The sequence below is a fragment of the Chiloscyllium plagiosum genome, chromosome 10 (assembly GCF_004010195.1).
Source record: "Chiloscyllium plagiosum isolate BGI_BamShark_2017 chromosome 10, ASM401019v2, whole genome shotgun sequence".
Taxonomy (NCBI): domain Eukaryota; kingdom Metazoa; phylum Chordata; class Chondrichthyes; order Orectolobiformes; family Hemiscylliidae; genus Chiloscyllium; species Chiloscyllium plagiosum.
In genome coordinates this window covers 67,970,899-67,990,951 of record NC_057719.1, presented here as the reverse complement: position 1 = coordinate 67,990,951, position 20,053 = coordinate 67,970,899, and the positions used below count along the sequence as shown (strand labels likewise).

At 38.1% G+C, this 20,053-nt stretch overlaps 1 protein-coding gene across 11 annotated transcripts in view; it reads right to left on the bottom strand.

The window, feature by feature from the left end:
- The window catches only part of meis2a (Meis homeobox 2a), a 116,454-nt gene that overhangs the window by 21,224 nt on the left and 75,177 nt on the right, over positions 1-20,053 (bottom strand). For 10 of the 11 annotated variants that reach the window (XM_043698003.1, XM_043698002.1, XM_043698004.1 and 7 more), the window contains one exon: positions 14,773-14,849. In XM_043698003.1, the coding sequence (XP_043553938.1) occupies positions 14,773-14,849 (77 nt within the window). Of the gene's footprint in view, positions 1-12,866; positions 13,024-14,772; positions 14,850-20,053 lie in introns of those variants that run through there. The other variant, XM_043698012.1, reaches the window with a different exon arrangement.

The window sequence follows — 20,053 nt, the reverse complement described above, 5'->3', positions numbered from 1 at the left end:
TTTTTCTGCTGACCTCCAAAGCCTCATTCACAGTCAAGAACACTTTTCCTCTTTTTTTCGTTTATTAAAGCCATAAGATCTAAAGGATACGGATTAAAAAGGTTACTTTATATTTGTCTGGCTGCCAGTCAGGCAAAAATCTTTCAGGATTCATAGAGCAAATCAAGACGAAGACCCCTTTCTCGGGGTAGATCAATTAACCCCAGTCCAAAAACATTGTCACTTGCAATTTTGACATGTATATTGCTGGAGTAAAATGAACTATTCTCCATTACAATACGTCACCATGCACACCTTTCATTTTAGCTTGTCGTCTCCAGAGCATGGCATAGAGATATGTTTCAGTGAAAGAAGGCGGATTGAGTCAATGGTCATCTTTCTTTTCCAGATAAATCTGATGTGATTAAGATGGTTTGCCATTAATCATCCATGATGGTAAAAACAAAATGTAATCAATACTCTACTTTCATTCAGTCATGATAAATAATTTGATTGGATTAGAGATTATATTAATGGGTTTAAATACAGTAAATCCCAAAGTCAAAACTTTTGGGATGGATTTTTAAAAAATCTTTCCTGAAAAATTTTGAGATATTCATAATTTAACAAACTTTGTTCATAATAATAACACACATGAAATTGTTTCTTTTTAAAATGTCATTTTTAATATTTTGCAGAAAATGGTTGTTTTGGTTTTGTACTCAGCTGCCTGGCCTACCTTACGAATCCTTGAAAATACCAGTTCAGGTCAATAAACTGAAGTGTCTGACCTCCAAGTACTCCTGCAAGTGTCATTTAGAAGAGCAGTGAATCAGGAACAGAGTGGAAAATATCTCAATTATGGGACTGATTGACTCCACAGAGAGTTGTTGCTCTGTCATTATAATAGGCAGCAAGCAACCTGTACTGTACATTGGCAGAGTTTAAAATTATTATTTGCTGAGCAACAACAACAGGGCAATTCTATACAAGACAGGGGTAAAGTGATAATTGTTTGATCAATAACACCCAACATCACTGCCATGCCCAACCATCCCTACTCAAGCTTTATTTAAAACACCCTGAGTCTCTGAAAGTATCATCTACTTAAAGACATGTCTGTAAGACAAGCAACTAATAATCTTAGGAATCAAATCAAAGGTTGTAACTATAGAAGTAAGAATTAATGCAACATTTATGCACACAAGCATTGCTCACACTTGCACTATAAAATGCATTTTAGGAGCCAGACACAATTAAATACAAGCACTGAATGTGGGAGTGGGATCAGAGTTAAATTTGTACCTGCTGGTAGAATACTGGATTGAAACAACAGACCAGTCAGACTGCTCCCAAATCCCAAGGCAAAAGCCACAAAGCCTAACTGTCAAGGAAGTGCAAATGAAAGAAGATACTGGTTGTAGAGATGGTGTGTCAGGTTCGTCCCTAAGGCCACTGAATCAAGTTTTCAGAGTCTTACAATATCAGTAGTGTATAATGCTTTCCCTATTTTTCATTCTTGTTATGTCTCAAGTATGCTTGTTCAAAGCTACTCCTTTCCAATCCTTACTTGTTTTAATTGAAATTAAAGAATCAACAGTAGCTTTATTTTACAAAGAAGAAAGCGTATTCTTTAAAATATGTCCTAACCCGGTGACTTCTTGTATGCAGGAAGCACCAATACTCCAGAACTGTTAGTTTATATGAAACAGTTTGCCCAAAATGACATTCTCTTATCTCTATGTTTCAAGCATTGTCACTAAAACATAGGCTTTGCAATTGAAAGGTTTCCTGGTTGTTAGCCTGAGGTGAACTGCTCACTATCATGGTTATAGAGCAGAAGAATGCAATGCAATGAGCCATCACTGACTCACTATTTTCATGACTGGTGTGCACTATCCAATTTGCTTCTTCATCACTTGCTGAAGTCAAATAAGGTGAAGTTACACAAAACCACCAGATATCATGATAATTAATGTGTGCATTTACATCTCAGTTTCATCAAACAATGTTGATATGTCAGCTTTTGAAAATAAATATCTATGGATAAGTGCAAGTTTAGACAGGGTTAAATGATAATATTTGTAATATCCCAAAGGGGGCACTATTTTAGAGTTTCTATCTCACCATTATGTTTTTTTCTACAGACCTCATCAGCCCTGTAGCTGAGACAAATTTACTGACAAATTGAAGAAGTTGACTGAAATGATCCGACAGAGGCTGGTATCCCGTCCCCAGGTCACCCTCTATTTACACGTGGAGTGTCACTGAACTGATTCAATTCTGTCAGAGCTAGCTCTCAGAGTGAGCAGGATGTTTGACACTCCTGTTCTTATCTGTCAGACAGGGCTCCCTGATTGGGCCAGGTTAACAGCTGCAATCAGGGAACTCTTATTCTATGATCTCCATCTGGCTGACCTTGTTGCAATCACTACAACAACCTACTTTGATAAAACTTTCATATCCAAGATAAAGAGCTAATGAACATTCCGTGTAAATTCCGTGTTTCTTAATATCTTGTGATAAGATTTTTTCAGGTAATTGCATATTATGATAGTATTGATGAGCACCTTTTAAAGCAAATTTTGAGCTGTAGCTAAATATTCAGGACTACAACTAAATCAGGTTATAATATGAATTAGTTCCACATTTTCTTTTTTGAAATGGACAAATAGTTCTTAGTTTTGAATATCAAGCTGGTTCTTTCCCTTTCGTACATGCTTGGTTCAACATTATTGGAGAGCAAGGTTTACCACACAAGGGATCAGAAACTGATGTCTAGACCTAACCACTTAAGACAGGTGACTATTAGTCCTAGTCCCTGTGGTGGCAGTCTCTTAACTATCTATCTAATGGCTCGGTGTTAATACCTCCCCATTTTCTTCCAAATTCTGCTTAATCAACAATATATGTCAATTTAGGCTGAACTAGAACTATAGCGCACAGCTTCTTTTTGTAAAAATAAGCAAAACATAAATCTTACTGCAGTAACCTAGCAACCTTAAGCACAAAGTAAAAGTGCCCTTAAGCTATAATTGAGCTGATTTTGTCAACATAGTTTTCCTACCTGAATGTTGGAAATCTATCGGCAGCACTCAGCCACTGGAAGAGTTTAATTAACACATTCACAAACCATCACCTCTATCAGAGTGTCCAATCAGGTTTGATAGCATCAGACCTTTTCTGGAATCCTCTTTAATTCAATTTATCTTCACCTTTTACCAAATACAGTGCTCCAGCTTAAATGATTGCTCACTACAAGCTGGCTATCACTGGTTTTACCAATTACTTTGAAATGTGCTCTCACTTGTGAAACCGGCAGGTACTCTGGTAAACAAATGCAAGAATTTCAAATTCCTTTTAGACTCTACTCCTTTTCTCCTTCTGACATCAGAAGAGCTGATATGGCATTTTATGCATTTGTTGTATTGTCATAAGAATAGGGAAAATATATAATGGCAGGAATCTAAAGTGAATTGATCTGTCTGGCAATTCTATCCAATAGCACCCTGGGAGGAAGATATGCTTGAAAAATTGCCAACTAGAACAGGTCAGCCAGTTGTTTTTGGCCTGCCAGGCATAAAAAGTCTTGCTGAAATCCCCCGATTGTTAAGATCAACGCTGGCCCTGAAGAGAATTTTAGCCAGGCAGTAACAAAGATAGATTAACCCATGGTACCAATACTAAAGCTTTACTTCAATTCTAATGTGGTTTGGAGCAGAAACATGATGAACAGGAGCAGGACCATTTACCCCTTCAAGACAGCCCAGCTATTAAATTACATCATGGTTGGGAGAGAATTCCAGATTTCGAATACTCTTTATGTTATCATACACTTCACTGTGCAGCTATATATTCTAGACCTAATTTTACATCCTCTCATTCTTGATACCCTGAGTGGAAATAGTTTTCCATATGTAGCCTGCCAAATCACTTTAACATTTTGTTCAAGGAAATATAAGTCAAATTTCTGTAACCTATCCCTTTTTGAGAGGATGCTTGAGCACTTCATTAAAAGAAAACAGGGATTTCACTGAAGCTTCTATCAAACTGTCCAATGCAAATATGACCTCAAAGATAAAATGCATAACTTGCTCAAGACTGTTCACGGTTTGTGTGACAATCAGAGTTGGACCTTTTCAGTACCATATTGCATTTAGCATGCTTTGCAGAAAGCACCATCCTAGACTGCAGTTATACTGCCTAAGTGATCCTAAGCGAAGTGAGCTTGCCCTCTAGAGGTGGATCCGCCTTGCTGAGATGTATTTTTGTGACACAGCAGAATTACCATTGCAATTTGTGTTGATACAAGGCCAAAAGCTCTTTGCACTGAAGCAAGTTACATATTTGAACCACAAATCTCACAGGATGGGGAATTGTTGCAGTAGGGATATCTATACTCTCAGTTCTACAAAAAACCAGCAGTGAGAATAATATTATTTATTTATTCAATGAGGTATTTTCCAAACTCACGTGTTGTATTACACAAAGATTTCTGGTAATCTGGGTGTCCTTAAACAAAAGAATCTATTATTTTACAAACGGTAATGGATAAACTTCGGCAAGTCAAACAGATGCTCTTTCCCCTTGCCTAACAGTGCAAAAGCATGACCTGCTATGCTGCTCTTGTAGCTGGTTTAGCAAGTTTTATTTTGACATTATTCTTACAGCTGTTAGCTCAAAAAATATCAGACTGACTGCCTTTTCCCCCCTAAATTGTTCCTTTTTATAGCCTTCGATGGCCTTTTCATCTGAGTGATGCAGTCCTCGGTCACAAATCTCACTGCTATTCCACTATGTGACATCTTCACTCGTTTGCTGCTGCTCATTAACAAACAATACTGCTGTGAAATTGGTTTAATGACAAAGTAATAAAATTGCTATTCAACTCACAGATTGCCTGAGGCTCTTCGAGCTCCTACAAGGCTTACACTGTGTGCCAAGATGCATTAAGCTGCTTATTTGTGTACACTGCATCCTTCACTCTGTTTTAGTCTATTTTTCTCTGTCTATATTCAGTACTGTTTACTTGCTGCCACCCACCTTAAAATTAAGGTTGATTTATGCATGCAACCTGTGCCATATTGACTCCATGTGCTACATCACACAACTACTGCTATGAGATATTAAGAAGAAAAAAACCTTGGTAACTCAAACAAGGAACGAAATCTAGATTTAATATACTATTCCCTGTTCAGATATAATAATACTGCAACATTAGCCCATAAGTTTGAACTGCCTCTAAGTAACTGAATAATTTTCCCAGGTTTCACTATTTTTTAATATCATGATAGCTTATCCACCACTATTAAAGGGCCCATGTATTGAAATATTTCAGGTTCACAAGCCAATTTTTCTGGCCTAGACATTGATATTGCCACATTGATAATGCTATTGCATGACAGGAGTATGGTTGCATCAAGTAAATCTATGTAAGCAGAAACGTGCCATATGACTTCCAGTAAAGAAATTCTGACAATATTCATAAAGAGTGAGTTCATATAGAAACACTGAGACTATCTCCCTATAGATAACATCATACAATCTTTATGGTTTGGCTGTCCTCAGCTGCATCTAGCATCATATCACCTTCCCTCCTTCCATGAGATGATATAGGTCCTTTGAGTATCAGCTTGCCCTTTTCTACTTGGGCTATTTGAAGATTTTATTAATACAAGATGCACAAATACCTACAAAGCCGTTTTGCTGCCACCTGTTTTTCATAATGGGTGCCCATTCCTAAAGGTACGTGGTTACCATTTCTGGAGGCCACAACCTCCCCCTGATTTACTGTGGTTGGACACCAGTGAATTAACAAAATGGCTATGTAGCAGGTGGGTAATTCCTGCTAATTATAAGCAGTCAACATTTTTATTGCTGAAACATAAAGAGTACTGTAATTGCTTTGGATTAATTTTTATTCCATGAAACAGACTTTTTGGCTTTTCTTGCTGTACCTTGCATTTGTAATTGGGCTTATCATATACATCAAGAATGGGCGATAACTTCTTTACGGCAACGCGGAATGCACAAGGCACTGAACAAGAGAGGAGCTGTTCAAGTGGGTTGGAGGGAGGTGTACGGTCTTCCACTGTTGTAGAAAAAGGTCTAGGTTTTGTTTACAGAAAAAATGGAGATGACTAGGTGGACTGAAATGGGAAGGGAATTCTAAACAGTCTGAATATAGCCATTGAGAAAGGTGCTACAATGGTTGGCCTAAGACAATATGACTATAAGTCATATTGTATGAGAAGTAGGCCATTTGGCCCATCAAATCTGCTCCGCCATTCAATGAGATCATGGCCGACCTGATAATCCTCAACTCCACTTTCTAGAATTTTCCCCATAACCTTTAATTCCCTTAATGATTAAAAATCTTATCTCAGCCTTGAGTATATTTAATGACCCAGCCTCAAAAGTCCTCTGTGGTTAAAATAATTCCACCTATTCACCACTTTCTGTGAGGAAAATTTCCTCCTCATCTCTGACTGAAATGGGCAACTTCTTACCCTGTGTTTATAGCTTCTGATCCTAAAATCTCCCAAAAGGGGGAAAATAAACCCTCGATGCATATACCCAGCCAAGCCCTAAAGAATCTATTGTGTTACAGTGAAGTCTTCTCTCATTTTTCTCAACTCCATTGAAAACAATCCAACTTACACAAGAAAATCAACTGTGTGAACCTTCTCTGGACTGCCTTCAGTGCTTTCTTTAGATAAGGGGACCAAAGTGTTCACAGTATTCAGGTTGTGGTCTGCCTAGTGCAAGAATCAGGTTTTGCATTCGATTCATTGACTATATTCAGACTGTTTAGAAACTCCCTCCCCATTTCACTCCAGCTAGTCATCTCCATTCTTTCTGTAAACAAAACTTACACCTTTTTCTTCAACAGTGGAAGAACCGTACACCTCCCTCGAACTCACCCCGTATAGCTCCTCTTTTGTTCAGTGTCTTGTGCATTCTGCATTGCTGTGAAGAACTCGGAGGCCATCCCTGTTGTATATGATGAGTCCAATTACAAATACAAGGTACAGCAAGAGATTAAAAGCGCCCAATTAAAAGTGGGCGGCACGGTGGCACAGTGGTTAGCACTGCTGCCTCACAGCGCCAGAGACCTGGGTTCAATTCCCGCCTCAGGCGACTAACTGTGTGGAGTTTGCACGTTCTCCCCGTGTCTGCGTGGGTTTCCTCCGGGTGCTCCGGTTTCCTCCCACAGTCCAAAGATGTGCAGGTCAGGTAAATTGGCCATGCTAAATTGCCCGTAGTGTTAGGTAAGGGGTAAATGTAGGGGTATGGGTGGGTTGCGCTTCGGCGGGGCGGTGTGGACTTGTTGGGCCGAAGGGCCTGTTTCCACACTGTAAGCAATCTAATCTAATCTAATCTAATCTAAAAGCCAGCCTGCTAAATTTGGCACAGATGTGGAATTTTGTACAGCTAAATGCCAGGTTGAGATACTGAAAGCTGCAGTTTCTGGGGAATGACATTTGTTGTCAGTTGTAGCTCACTGTCACCTCTGAGTCAGTAGATTGTAGGTTCAATCTCCACTCTAGAAACTTGTATACTGACACTCCCATTGCAATATAGTAAGAGTGCCACACTGTCAGAATGACAATGAATAAGATATTCATTCAAGCACACAGCTGCCCTTTCAGATGAAAGCAAAGGATCCCAATGCATTATTACAGGGCATTCTCTCCAGTATCTTGGCTAATATTCATCACTCAACTGACATTACCATTAAAAAATAAATGATTTCAAGTCATCAGACTGTAGGGCTGCTCTCTCATTACAGAGAGAGAGAGAGAGAGATGACTGAAGGTGGTTTAATATGAGGGTCACCATGCCTCAGGCAAGGGGAGAAGTAGAGAGAGAGAGAGAAACAGAGAGAGAGAGAAAGAAAGAGAGATGACTGGTGGTGATTTAACCTGAGGGCCACTGTCCTTCAGGCGAGGGGAGAGATTGAGAAGGAGAGTCCTTCATGGTAATCTCAGCTGGTGATGGGAATTGATCTCATGCTGTTGAGATTACACAACTTCACAAACCAATTGTCCAGCCAACTGAGTGAAACCAACCATGCTCCCAAAGACCGATGATACGGCCATTGTCAAACTGCTGTTTCTGGGAACTCACTGTATTGGTCTGTTTTATTTTGTAGACTGCAATATCCCAAGGTTGAATATTGGATAACAGGAACAGCAATAGGCCATTCAGCCCACTGACCCTGGTCTATGATTCGACTAGGTTATTGCTGAACATCTCCCTAAGGGAGTCAATTCGCTCAGTTGGCTTGATGGTTGGTTTGCAATGTGGAGTGATGCCAACAGTTTTGGCTCAATCCCTGCACCACCTAAGGTTACCAGAAACGTTTCTCCTTCTCAATCTTGCCCCTTGCCTGAGGCATGCCTCTGGGACACCCGGACCAACCAACCCAACCACCCCGTGGCTCAACACTTCAACTCCCCCTCCCACTCCACCAAGGACATGCAGGTCCTTGGACTCCTCCATCGCCAGACCATAGCAACACGACGGTTGGAGGAAGAGCGCCTCATCTTCCGCATAGGAACCCTCCAACCACAAGGGATGAACTCAGATTTCTCCAGTTTCCTCATTTCCCCTCCCCCCACCTTGTCTCAGTCAAATCCCTTGAACTCAGCACCGCCTTCCTAACCTGCTATCATCTTCCTGACCTCTCCGCTCCCACCCCACTCCGGCCTATCACCCTCACCTTGACCTCCCTCCACCTGTCGCATTTCCAAAGCCCCTCCCCCAAGTCCCTCCTCCCTACCTTTTATCCTAGCTTGCTGCACACACTTTCCTCATTCCTGAAGAAGGGCTTATGCCCGAAATGCAATTCTCCTGTTCCTTGGATGCTACCTGACCTGCTGCGCTTTTCCAGCAACACATTTTCAGCTCTAATCCTCCGGTTAAACCATCACCAGTTGTCTCCCTCTAATGAGACATCAGCCCTATGGTCTGGTATGGTTATGGCAACTTTACCTTTTTACCTCAATTCCACTTCTCTGCGCTATGTCTATATTTCTTGTCAGTTATTGTGAAAGAGGGTAACCGTAACCAAATGTACGTTTTTATTGGGCATCTCAAAGAAGGAAAACATTAGAGAAATTGTAATTAAAGATGTGATTTGACCAGGGCTTTTGCAAAAGCAGAAGGTGAAAGGAAAAGTAATTGGGGACAGGGAACTCTGTTATCATTTGGACTGAATTCTGGGTTCTAAACCTTTGGATTTAGCTCAAGGTGGCAACTGAAAAGATTAAAAGAATGAAGGCACTGGCAACATCAAAAAATAATTCATTTTGCTTTGTTGATACAGTGCTAAACTATAAAATTTTTTGTCTCATTTAAGTTTGAACTTCAGGCAGGCAGCTGAAACAACCCCCAAAGATTTGATAAAACCACGTGAAAGATAAAGCTGAGTTCTATGTGTCTATGACCCTATGCTTCTGGATCATATAACTGAGGATTACAATACATTAACAAATGCGAAATAAAGCTTAACTGTGAACCCAAAAACAACGGGAAATATTAACCATTTCATTACTGGCTTTCAGACTGTTGATGAGTCAGAGGGCTGTGAGTTTGTGCCCTTTTCCATGGCACCATTCAAAGGAGACTAAAGATAGTTTCTTATTAATATTGGCCAAAATGGATCCCTAAGTCAATGTCACTGCAGTGGGTTCTCTCGTCATTTATCACTACTATTTTTCCCATTGCTGACTGCCACAATTTGCTGCATCATATCACTTCAGAGGTAATTCATTGACTGCTAAACCAAGGTCCAGGACTACATGCTGTGGGATGCACTAAAGCTTGGGGCAGATGCTAGCAAGGTGCAGGTGGGACAGCCCACGGGTTAAAGTCTTTCATTCAAAATATAATGAGAGTTCAGTTACTCATTTTGAGACACTCTCATAGCCTTATTATGAATGTAAGTAGTTTCCTTTCATGTTTAGAAAATGCTTTTATTTGTTGCAACTGGATTGAAGCACAAATGAGGAATGTCAAAATTCTACTGTGTTTCCTGCAAAGTCTCTCCAAGACTGTTTTGTACTTCTTATATTTACTCATAGCTAATTTATAAATGAAGTATATTTTTGTAATAAAAAGTATTCATTGATTGTTAAACGTTGTCGGATGTCTTCAGTTTGTGAAATGCACCTCTTTTACTTCCTCTGCCACTACGGGATAATTTTTTGATATTGAAGCAGGTGAATAAATGCAAGTTGTTGTAATACATTAATGTTATATTGGGGAGGGGTGAGAGGGAGTTGCTATAGCATTGAGCATTGATTTTTATTCACCAAGTTTTGCGGGTTTTCAACTCATTGCACTGCAGTAGACACTTCTATCATCTCTAGAGTGCAAAGAGTGCTGATGGTTTCTGCCTTTTCCTGCTTGAATGATGCATTTTGCTTGTTTATCATGCTTTATCATTAGGAAAGACATGGAGAAGTGGAATGTCAACACCATCTGCTTCCCCTATTTGAGTTAGCCCTTGAAGGAGGGGGTGGAAAGGTGAGTACTGGATGGATGCACTATGTGAATACAAGGATACTGATTCAATGGATGATTTAACTTTCAATTCAGATTGTGTTGGTCAAATATAACTTTTAAATAGCATAAGGTAGTATTTAACTCCTAATTCTTGTGTTGATACATTCAAGTATGTGTGCATAACATGGATCGCAAATGGAACAAATTACAGAGTACATGATGGGTCTTGAGCTGTCTGTTGCAGCATATTGCAAAAAACTTTGGAAACACTTATTTGATAAGGAGTACAGCAGAACATACTAAAACATGAATCATCGGGCCTGGCTAAGATGAGGTTTTTCATGTTCTGAATAATGGCATTTTAATTATACAATTCAGGTGTAAATTATAACAGTAATTGGTAGCTATTTCTGGATTTCTGATGTAATTTATTGTTCAGAGTCTATTTTTCAAATAATGATTACTGCAATATTGAAGTGGTATATGTAACTTCTTTTTTTCCCTTGCTGCAGTGTCATAATAAAAGGATTGGGTTAACCTGGGAAGTAAGCACAATGACCTAACAACAACGCAATCCCCCTAATTAGCTGTCAATTAGCATTATTAAAATGAGGCTGATCATTCCATCTGCGCAATGTTTCAATTTCACTGAGTGCCTTTAGGTCACAAAAGTCACTAGTCTAGAGTTAAGACAGTTATTATGACCTTTTCTAGCATGTATTTTCTCTCTCTCTCTCTCTCTTGCTCTGTCTTACATCGCCTTCCCACTTCGATAATTCTTTAGTTACTCTTAAGAAGTTAGTAAATGGAATCCATGTTCCATTGTATCACCACAAGTTGGAAATGTAGCAGATTGCAGTATAAACACACTGGGGTATAAGTCACTGAACTCTAGTGTTCCCTCATAGCAAATTGATAGCATAATTTTATTATGCTCTGAACAATGACTACAGGGAATGTGCAAGATCTGCACAGCTCTACATATAATCCATTTGACTAAATGTAACACTTCCATTAGATGAGTGTATAATGAAAGTAGTACTAGAAGCTAGCAAGGACTATAACATTTCAGTTTTCAGATCTTGTCAAAAGGGCACACAATAAATCATACATATAGCTTATTAAATGTCATAGGCAGGTGATCCAACAGGGAGCACAACGAGGGTGCTTATATTGCACGATGACTTCTCTGTCATGTGATATGTATTCTTCAGAGTGATAAGGTCAGAAATTCTTTCCATGGATTTTAATAAGCTACTTATTAAAAGTCCTTCAATGCTAATTATTTGACATATCCTTTTGGTAACCATCTATTAATATTGAAGTGGTAGCCATATTTTAGCAATGATTGGGTAATAACAATCATTGTTCATTTTTATATAATTGATATTATAATTCTAATGAAAAAAAGGAAGATTCTGTTGTCAGGACAGAATAAAGAAGATCTGGAAAAAAATGGTCATCATTTTTTTTTAACCCCAAGGCAATATGCTGTGGGAATAAAAAGGGGACTTTCTGCACTATGATGATATTAAGTACTGTCTAATAGCTGATATGATAACAGGCCTTTAATACATTAAATCTCAAAAGAAGACTGATTAATTACCGTATTAAATCCTAAAGTGAGTTTATTATAACTATTTAAGTTGCTTCATCGTGATCTTATTCAGTTTTTAAAAATACCAAATATTATGCTAATAAAAGACATATACTATTGGCAAGTAAACACAATGGTCAGATCCAAGAGAGACAAATCTCTTTGACTATATGCAGCCATACTGCAAAGCCCAATTTAGAGCATTAGCAGTTCTGTTAGCATTAACAAAGACAAATTAAATTACTAGCTTTTTTAAAATCAATTGCATAGTTTGCAGTTTAGACTATATACTAACCACTGCCGAACCCAGAAAGATAAACTGAATCTGTACATGCCTGCAAAATTTGGTATCTGTCATCATTCATTATATATAAGGATAAGATACATTTCACACCATATGCCATTAAATACTGATTCTTGCCAAAAGCCTGGATGTAACCACCGCAATATTTTCCCATGAGCCATAATTGAATCGAAAGATGTTTTCACAACAATCAGATAAACTCCAAAAGAAACAGTAATTTGACACTACAGAGCAAAACCTCAGTATTCAGGTATCATGTGATTTAAGATCCCAAATAACACAAAAATTATTTTAAGTGAGCATGGTCCACATAATTAAAAACTTCTTTCATTCTAAAGTAAGAGTTATAACAAAAGATAAAGAAGGTAAAACTACACCTTGTTATATGTAAAGCGTAATCTTTTACCTTGTTCTTTATTTTAGCACAGAAGCCTTCAGAGCATTGTTAACTTCACTTTATCTAGCACAGTCCAAACATTGCTCGCTAACCTTTCCTTTATTGCTTCTAACAACTGAATATTAAGGAAACTCCAAGGAATTCCAAACCCAATGTTTCAGCTGTACGAGAATGATGTGCCACTTGCTAATATCAAAACAGAGCTTCCTTGTGGCCTCTCAAGCCTTGATTGTGCTGTGGAAACAAAGGAATGATTCAGCATCTCCTTTCATGTGGCTGCTGGAAACTAGAAATGACTGCTTCAGTCCACTGTCACTGGTCATTAATTTGCCGACATCAAATAAGGAAGCTTTTCTAATTGATTACAGGACTTTTGCAAAACATTCTTTAGTTTGGTAAGAGGAATTTAATTCACATGTATTTTTATCGTTATTTAGTAACCTTTGACATTTTTAAAAGGAAGTGTGTCATCCCAATACTTTCGTGGTGTCTATTCAGAATATGGTCAAGTTCATAAAACAACATGTCCAGTGTTTACAAATGGAGGCCTCTGCATCACCTTTGACCTGCAGCTTGCCAGCCTATACAAACTGCTGTATGTCCATTTTTTGTTCAAAAATGACAATGTCAGCTGATAAAATGGAAACTTTAAGACTAGAGCGGCTGAGCTCTTAACATGGTAAATTCTTTAGGATATACTAAAATATTAATTTGATACAAAATCAATTATAGACACATAGCCTAAACTTGCAAAATTGATGGAATCAACAGCTTTAACTGCTCTTGAACTCTACGCATTCATGAAATTGTTTCAAATATAAACAATATTATTGGATTTTATGAAAGATGATTTTTAATATGAAATAATTTGGTAATTTTCTTGATCTTCAATACAACAGTTTATTTCTGCATAAGTCATCCTGACAGAAGCTAAGCAACTCAATTTTCTGCTCTGTAGCTAGGCATATTGCTTTCTACATAGCACTAGCATGAAAAGGCCGTGGCTAAGCTTTGGTTACTAGTGTAATTGAAATGCTATCCACACTATAGGGTGCATTAAAGTCAGATAACAGCAGTTCCTGTGGCCAATTTAAGTAGCTTGACTTCCCTAGGAAAAAAATTGCCTGACAGATAAGGCAGACAAACTGGCTAATTCTCCAGGCATGTCTTTCATTGTGATCCTAGAAAAATGAGAAAAAAATGAATCACAGAACCACAAAATCAATTGACCCTCAGGTTGCTCATCAGGCACGGAGTCCGATAAACCTAAAAGCTTCGTTAATGTCTGCCTGCCTGTATCCCACAGATAGAGCACTTTGTAAATGAACCTGCTTTGATAAATATATTAAGGAAAGCTGCGAATAAAAGGAAAGTCTTCTCATTTGTAAATACAACCCCTGCTACATGGAATTATAATGATAAAATGGGGTTCCATGTAATTAAGTTTGTATAAGACCTGAAATCCGTGCAAATACCTTCCCTGAATTTTGAAAGGAAACTGTCAGTTCAATTAATCTGAACATCACCCGAGAATGTACTGAACAAAATTAAGCTGCAGATAAAGCTCGGGCCAGTATTTTGATAAGTAATTCCTGTATCATTTCTTTGCTACTGTGATCATTTTATTTAATCCAACCTCCACATTCCCCTTACTGCTACCCACTTCCCTCCTCCCCACCACCATTCAAAGTTATGTGCTAAGCCATCAACAAAGGGACAAACCAGTATGACTGTAGTGGAGATAATCCATCAAATCACATGTGCAAGTTAAGAAAAGAAAATTCCAAATAAAACAAAAAAGAATATTGATATGCTATTCAAAATATTGTTGCATTTTGAACTCAGACAGTAGCAATATGTCCAATACAGAGGGTTGAAGTTGCATGTTTCTATGCAAAATGGTCTTGCATTTTAAAAAGATGGAGTTAGTTACAAATCAAGGAGCACTGCCACAATAATGAAAGGCAGAAATAATTCACTCACCAGTTGTTCACTTGTAGGATTGTGAGTCCTGTGTCTTGAGCTAACTGTTTCTTCTGCTCCTCTGATGGGTACGGATGCTGCACAAGAACATAAATATCAGTCAAGAGACGTTTAGAGCCCTGAAACGAGAGCTGGCACTGATTACATTACATTTAGTCTAACTATAGAAGACTGCTGCCTCATTTAAACGACATCGCTGCAAGAGGTAAAATGCAATGCACACCTAATATGGATTTTTTTTTTGAGAAACAAAATAAGTTATTTTGATTGCTGGGTGTTGACACTTTTTTGGAATGGCCTCTAGCCCTTTGAAAGCCATGTAATTGCAGGAGGCTTTCCTCATCTTACCCTGTCCATATTAGTAATGACCCCTTGCTACTACTAAACCACTAATAGTTTTCAGCAGAGGCAAAAGAAATGAATAGGATGAATCTAAATTCACAGTTGGTAATTTACATTGTATAAGGTTGCCGTAGCCACTTGGACTGCTCTTAGTCATCAATCGTCCTCTGTCAGGTGCTGCACTATGCCACTGTGATAAATACGCTTCCTAACACCAGAATTCATCCAAACAATGTAATTGTCCTTTATTTTCTACTCAGTAATGAAGATAATTAATGGTTTAGACAAACAAAAAGGATGTTTCATCAGGAAGAGCAGTGGGTGAAATCAAAAGGCTTAAATGATAATTTTGAATGGCCGAAATATATGTTGTAGAATAATTTCTCAATATATCTCAAGTGACTCTGCTGTAGCACCAAACAAATTATTTACCTACATCAAAATACAGTATGTACTTCCCTTTCCTATATGATCTGCCAATATATTCTATTTCTATTTTTAAGCCAATATTCCAGCATAGATGACTATAAGGTGTCAGTATAAAACTAAGGCTACTACTGTTGAAAAAAACAACACACCTTTGGGTGATGAAGTAATGCTATGTATATGGCCATTTGAAATCTCTAACTCATTCATTTTCTGGCACAGCCATCCTGTAGCAATTGAGGTTTCCCAGTGGAATACATGCTAGAATATAGTAACAATGATGATGGATCACTTCATCACTGTGGAACCAGACTGTGGTGAATTAAGGACACAGGTCATAGGTTTGGCTGTCCTGAAACCACTCTGCACTGATGAAGCTCTCAGAGGTGTGAAATGGTAGCTATGTATATTTTAACTAGATATTAATTTTCATCTTCCCTGTTACAAACTTAGTGCTGTACCTCTTAATATTATGGTCAATAATAACTGCCAAAGATATGACACTGGATATATTCTGCTGTACAAGCTTAATTATTTTAATTCTCATTTGGCACGGTCAATTTATGCTGCAATGCATGTAGATCTAAATGTTATTACTTCCTGACAACAGCCAAAACAGGCAGGAATGCTACATGACTCACTTGGCCTCACAGACTTGTGCTACTAAACATGGAGAGTGAGTAAAGCACACACATGCAAATTGCAGCAAATGGCTTCACTTGCTTGCTGCCTCAACAGTGCTTACAGACTACCGAATAACAATTATGGAAGCTCCAGTGAATAACTTGCGTGATTGTGTCTTGAGAAATAAAACAGTTATCATTGCATACACTTCAAAGGCCTCGCTCAAAATCCAGTAGCTATGTAGTGCTATTGTGAACAGGGTTCCCCCATAGAATACAGTGCTGCCCCCTCAACAATAGCTGGCTTCTCTCCTGTTCGCGCCTGGCTTAAAGCCAGGCGTCTGTTTGCTACACCATTAATTTATGTTCACTGAGTTGGTGCAAGGTTCTAGAGCAACGTTTGTGATCAAGTTGCCTTCCAAGTTGAGGCGATAGCCTGCCATTTTTTGAGACGATATGTCTGAGGCCTCACACTGAAATCTATCAGCACTGATGTGTGAGGTTAAGGTGAAGTTCTGTCATTTTCTAGTGCGCTCATGCATGTGTAATATGAGGAGATTCAAGTGTCCAGTTATTGTCCTAATATATAGCTTTAAGGCAAGTGAAATTTTCACTGAATCTAGGTAACATTCTATAAATTACCTGTACTACCCTGTCATAAATTTGTAGAAATTGCATAGTGCACTCAATCAGCAAGTCCTCTGAATAAACACCAACATCAATTTAATGGCTTGTGCACACATTGTAAACCAGAGAATTTGAACAGAGGGAAATCAGATAAATCAAACAAACTTGAGCTCACAAAGATGAGATTCTAACTAAGCATTTACACTAAGGTTCCCTTATTTCACAGAATATCTGGAACTTTTTACATTAAACATTTGAAAAGTAAGTTTATGCAAAGTTTAAAATAAATGTTAGAATTTTCTGGTTTTGAGTACTGAATGCAGAAGCTTTGCAATTACAATTTTAGCAAACAGTGTTTGAAGTGTATTATATTGTACATGACAAAATGCTTTATTTTAGCACGTACATTCAGGCATAGCCATAGATGGAGATTATAATACTGTCTACATAATTGATTACAACGACATACTTTGTGCCCCATTTATTCTGCATGTTTGATGTTCATGTATTGCACCACACCAGTACCAAATGTGTGGTGGAACTCTGCCAATTTTGCAGAAACTGCCAATTCAGCATAAGTAGCAAATTCACCAGGGCAACGGCAGTACAAATGGAGGGTGTAACCGTAACTGTCCATTACAATCACAGTTAAAATGCTACACCACATTGTGCACTTTAACTGGGACACTATGTGGCTCCCCCCAAAAAAAATGTTAAAATTGCCTCTCACGAATAAGAAAAAAAGTTGCTATGGTTAATATTATCTACAGCGATCAAAACAAAAGTTTAAACCACCTACTGCTCCTCACTTTAAACAATACTGATAATAAAAAACACTTAACAGAAAGAACCAGCATCATAGATTCCAAGCACCGATGACTAGAGATGACAGTTCCATCCTGTACCCTAAATTACTGGATCAGTGTAGCCAGAATTTATGAGAGTCAGACAGTGGACCTCACATAGCTCACATATTAGACCATTAGGCATCTAACTACCTCTGAACAATTTCAATGCATTATCTCTCCTCCTCCCTTGGGGCACAAACTTCACTCTTCCATACTTTTAATATATTTTGTCTGCACGAGGCAGATCGAGTTATTACATGCCAACGGAACACAGCAAACACTAATATCTGGCTGTGAATGCAAGAGATGTGATTTCAGCATGCCTACTGCACAGACAGTAAAACAGGATAAATACTGACACAGCAAACTTTATCTAGAGATAGCCATTTTACTCCCGTGTTATAGCTTGATTTGTTTTCATACTGACTGCAGATCAAACCTATTCCTAGAAAGATGGTTCATTATTTTGTTTACAAGTCATGCACACAAGGAATTCACTTATCTTAATTTCATAGAAAAGCCTGCAGTAACCACAAATAGAGGAGTGGTTTCCACATGAATTATCTCAAGTCAGTGGTTACAAGGCGTTTCATAAAAAACCTCTGCTTAAAGCTCATCAAATAAAGAGCACAATCACACAACATTGTCAACATAAAGGATCAAAATCACTGTATGTCATTATGAGAAAAATATCAGACTTGGAACAACAGAAAGACACTCAATAAGGCTCTTCACAACTTTATTTCTTAAAAGAAAACAAAATATTTCTTCAAAAGGCATCTACTGGACATGTACAGAATTTTCTACATAGATAACAGCTTGACCAATGATGGAAGCCAGTTAGAGAAGTAATGCTGATTTTCATACTAGATGACAGAGGGATTACATCCCAACATTTGACTGCAACTGGCATCATTTGGATTGTTTTTTTTAAATCAGAGCTTGGCCTGGGGCACTATTGGAACAGTCAACTTCATGAAGACTTGCACTCCTGCTGGTCCTTGTTCACTACAAAGATATGATACATGATGGTCTACCAGCACTTTATAAAGAAATCCACACTTATGATTGAAGGAATACTTTATAAAGAAATCCACACTTATGATTGAAGGAATACATGAAATGATTAATCCATTGGTCCTCCGTTAGATTTCTTATATTCACTAACATTTCTCTTTGCAGAGATCTTTGTGTTGTATTGAGACTTCTCTTACTTGTACTTGTCTCACAATATTAATATAACGCTGGTTTCTCTCAGTCTTCCACTCTCTTTCTATTTCTTATCTCAGTTCTTCTCTTTTTCACCTGCTGTCAAACCCAAGAGTATTAACAATAATTTACAGCTCCAATAAATTTTGAGTCATTTTTCAATATGAAAGATACCTTAATAAGGCAAGTTGCTGATGGTCATGACAACAAGAATCTAACAAGTGAAATATAAACAGTGGAGTGGACTGCCTGGGTTGAACAGTCAGCTTCTATATTATTAATATAAAGTCTAATGGAATATCTTGTTCATGAAATAAGTTGACTATTACAGTATTTATAACATTGGACTGAATAATAGTAACAAAACACCACTTTGGTACTACAGTATGCAGATAATTTATGGAAGCTAGTCAATGAAATCAATTTGCTGAGAAAAAGCAATGAATTTGTAGCAAGTGGCCTTGTTTAAATAGAGGATGGGGGCCATTGGTCAATCTAATTTCAGCTAGAGAAAAGAATATTAACACATATGAACCACTCCAATTTTGAAATCTTTCTATTTCTTTGAAATAAGGAAAATCCAATGTGTAGTTTCAAATAAACTAATTACTTCTTGGCTGTATGATTTGCAATCCATTAGTCCAAAACTCTGGAATGCAAAGTCTATAAATCCTGCAACACCAGGAGCAGCACATAGGTCGAACCAAAGTTCATCATAACATTGGGAAAGGTGCTGACTTGGTGTATTTATTAATTGGTTGAGGTGTTGCTGGACTAGCCAGGGACAAGAAGAGGCATGGCTGAGCGCAAAGGATGGAAGGAAATTGCTCTAAGGAAAAGAACTGGAATAAGAAATAGACAGAGGGAGAGAGAGCCAGACAACACTATTGTAGCTGTACTGAGACAGGCACAAGTGGATGCAATTTTAAGATCTTTACAAACAGAATTGTTGGAGAGTACACAAAATCTAATTGATGAGGCCAGAATTTGAAAGCTTTGCAGGTACTGTTCAGTGTAAGCTGGACCAAGGGCAGTACCATGCTCACTGTAGGCTTCAAGAATACGTAAGGCACATTACTACAGCAACTGTTTTAAGTACTTGTCAGATTATATGGGCTCTATATCATGGAACCTGTGGCACATCTTTCTGGTAATGAATCACACAGCTTGTTGACATTAAAGTACTGGTCAGAAAGCAGCATCAAA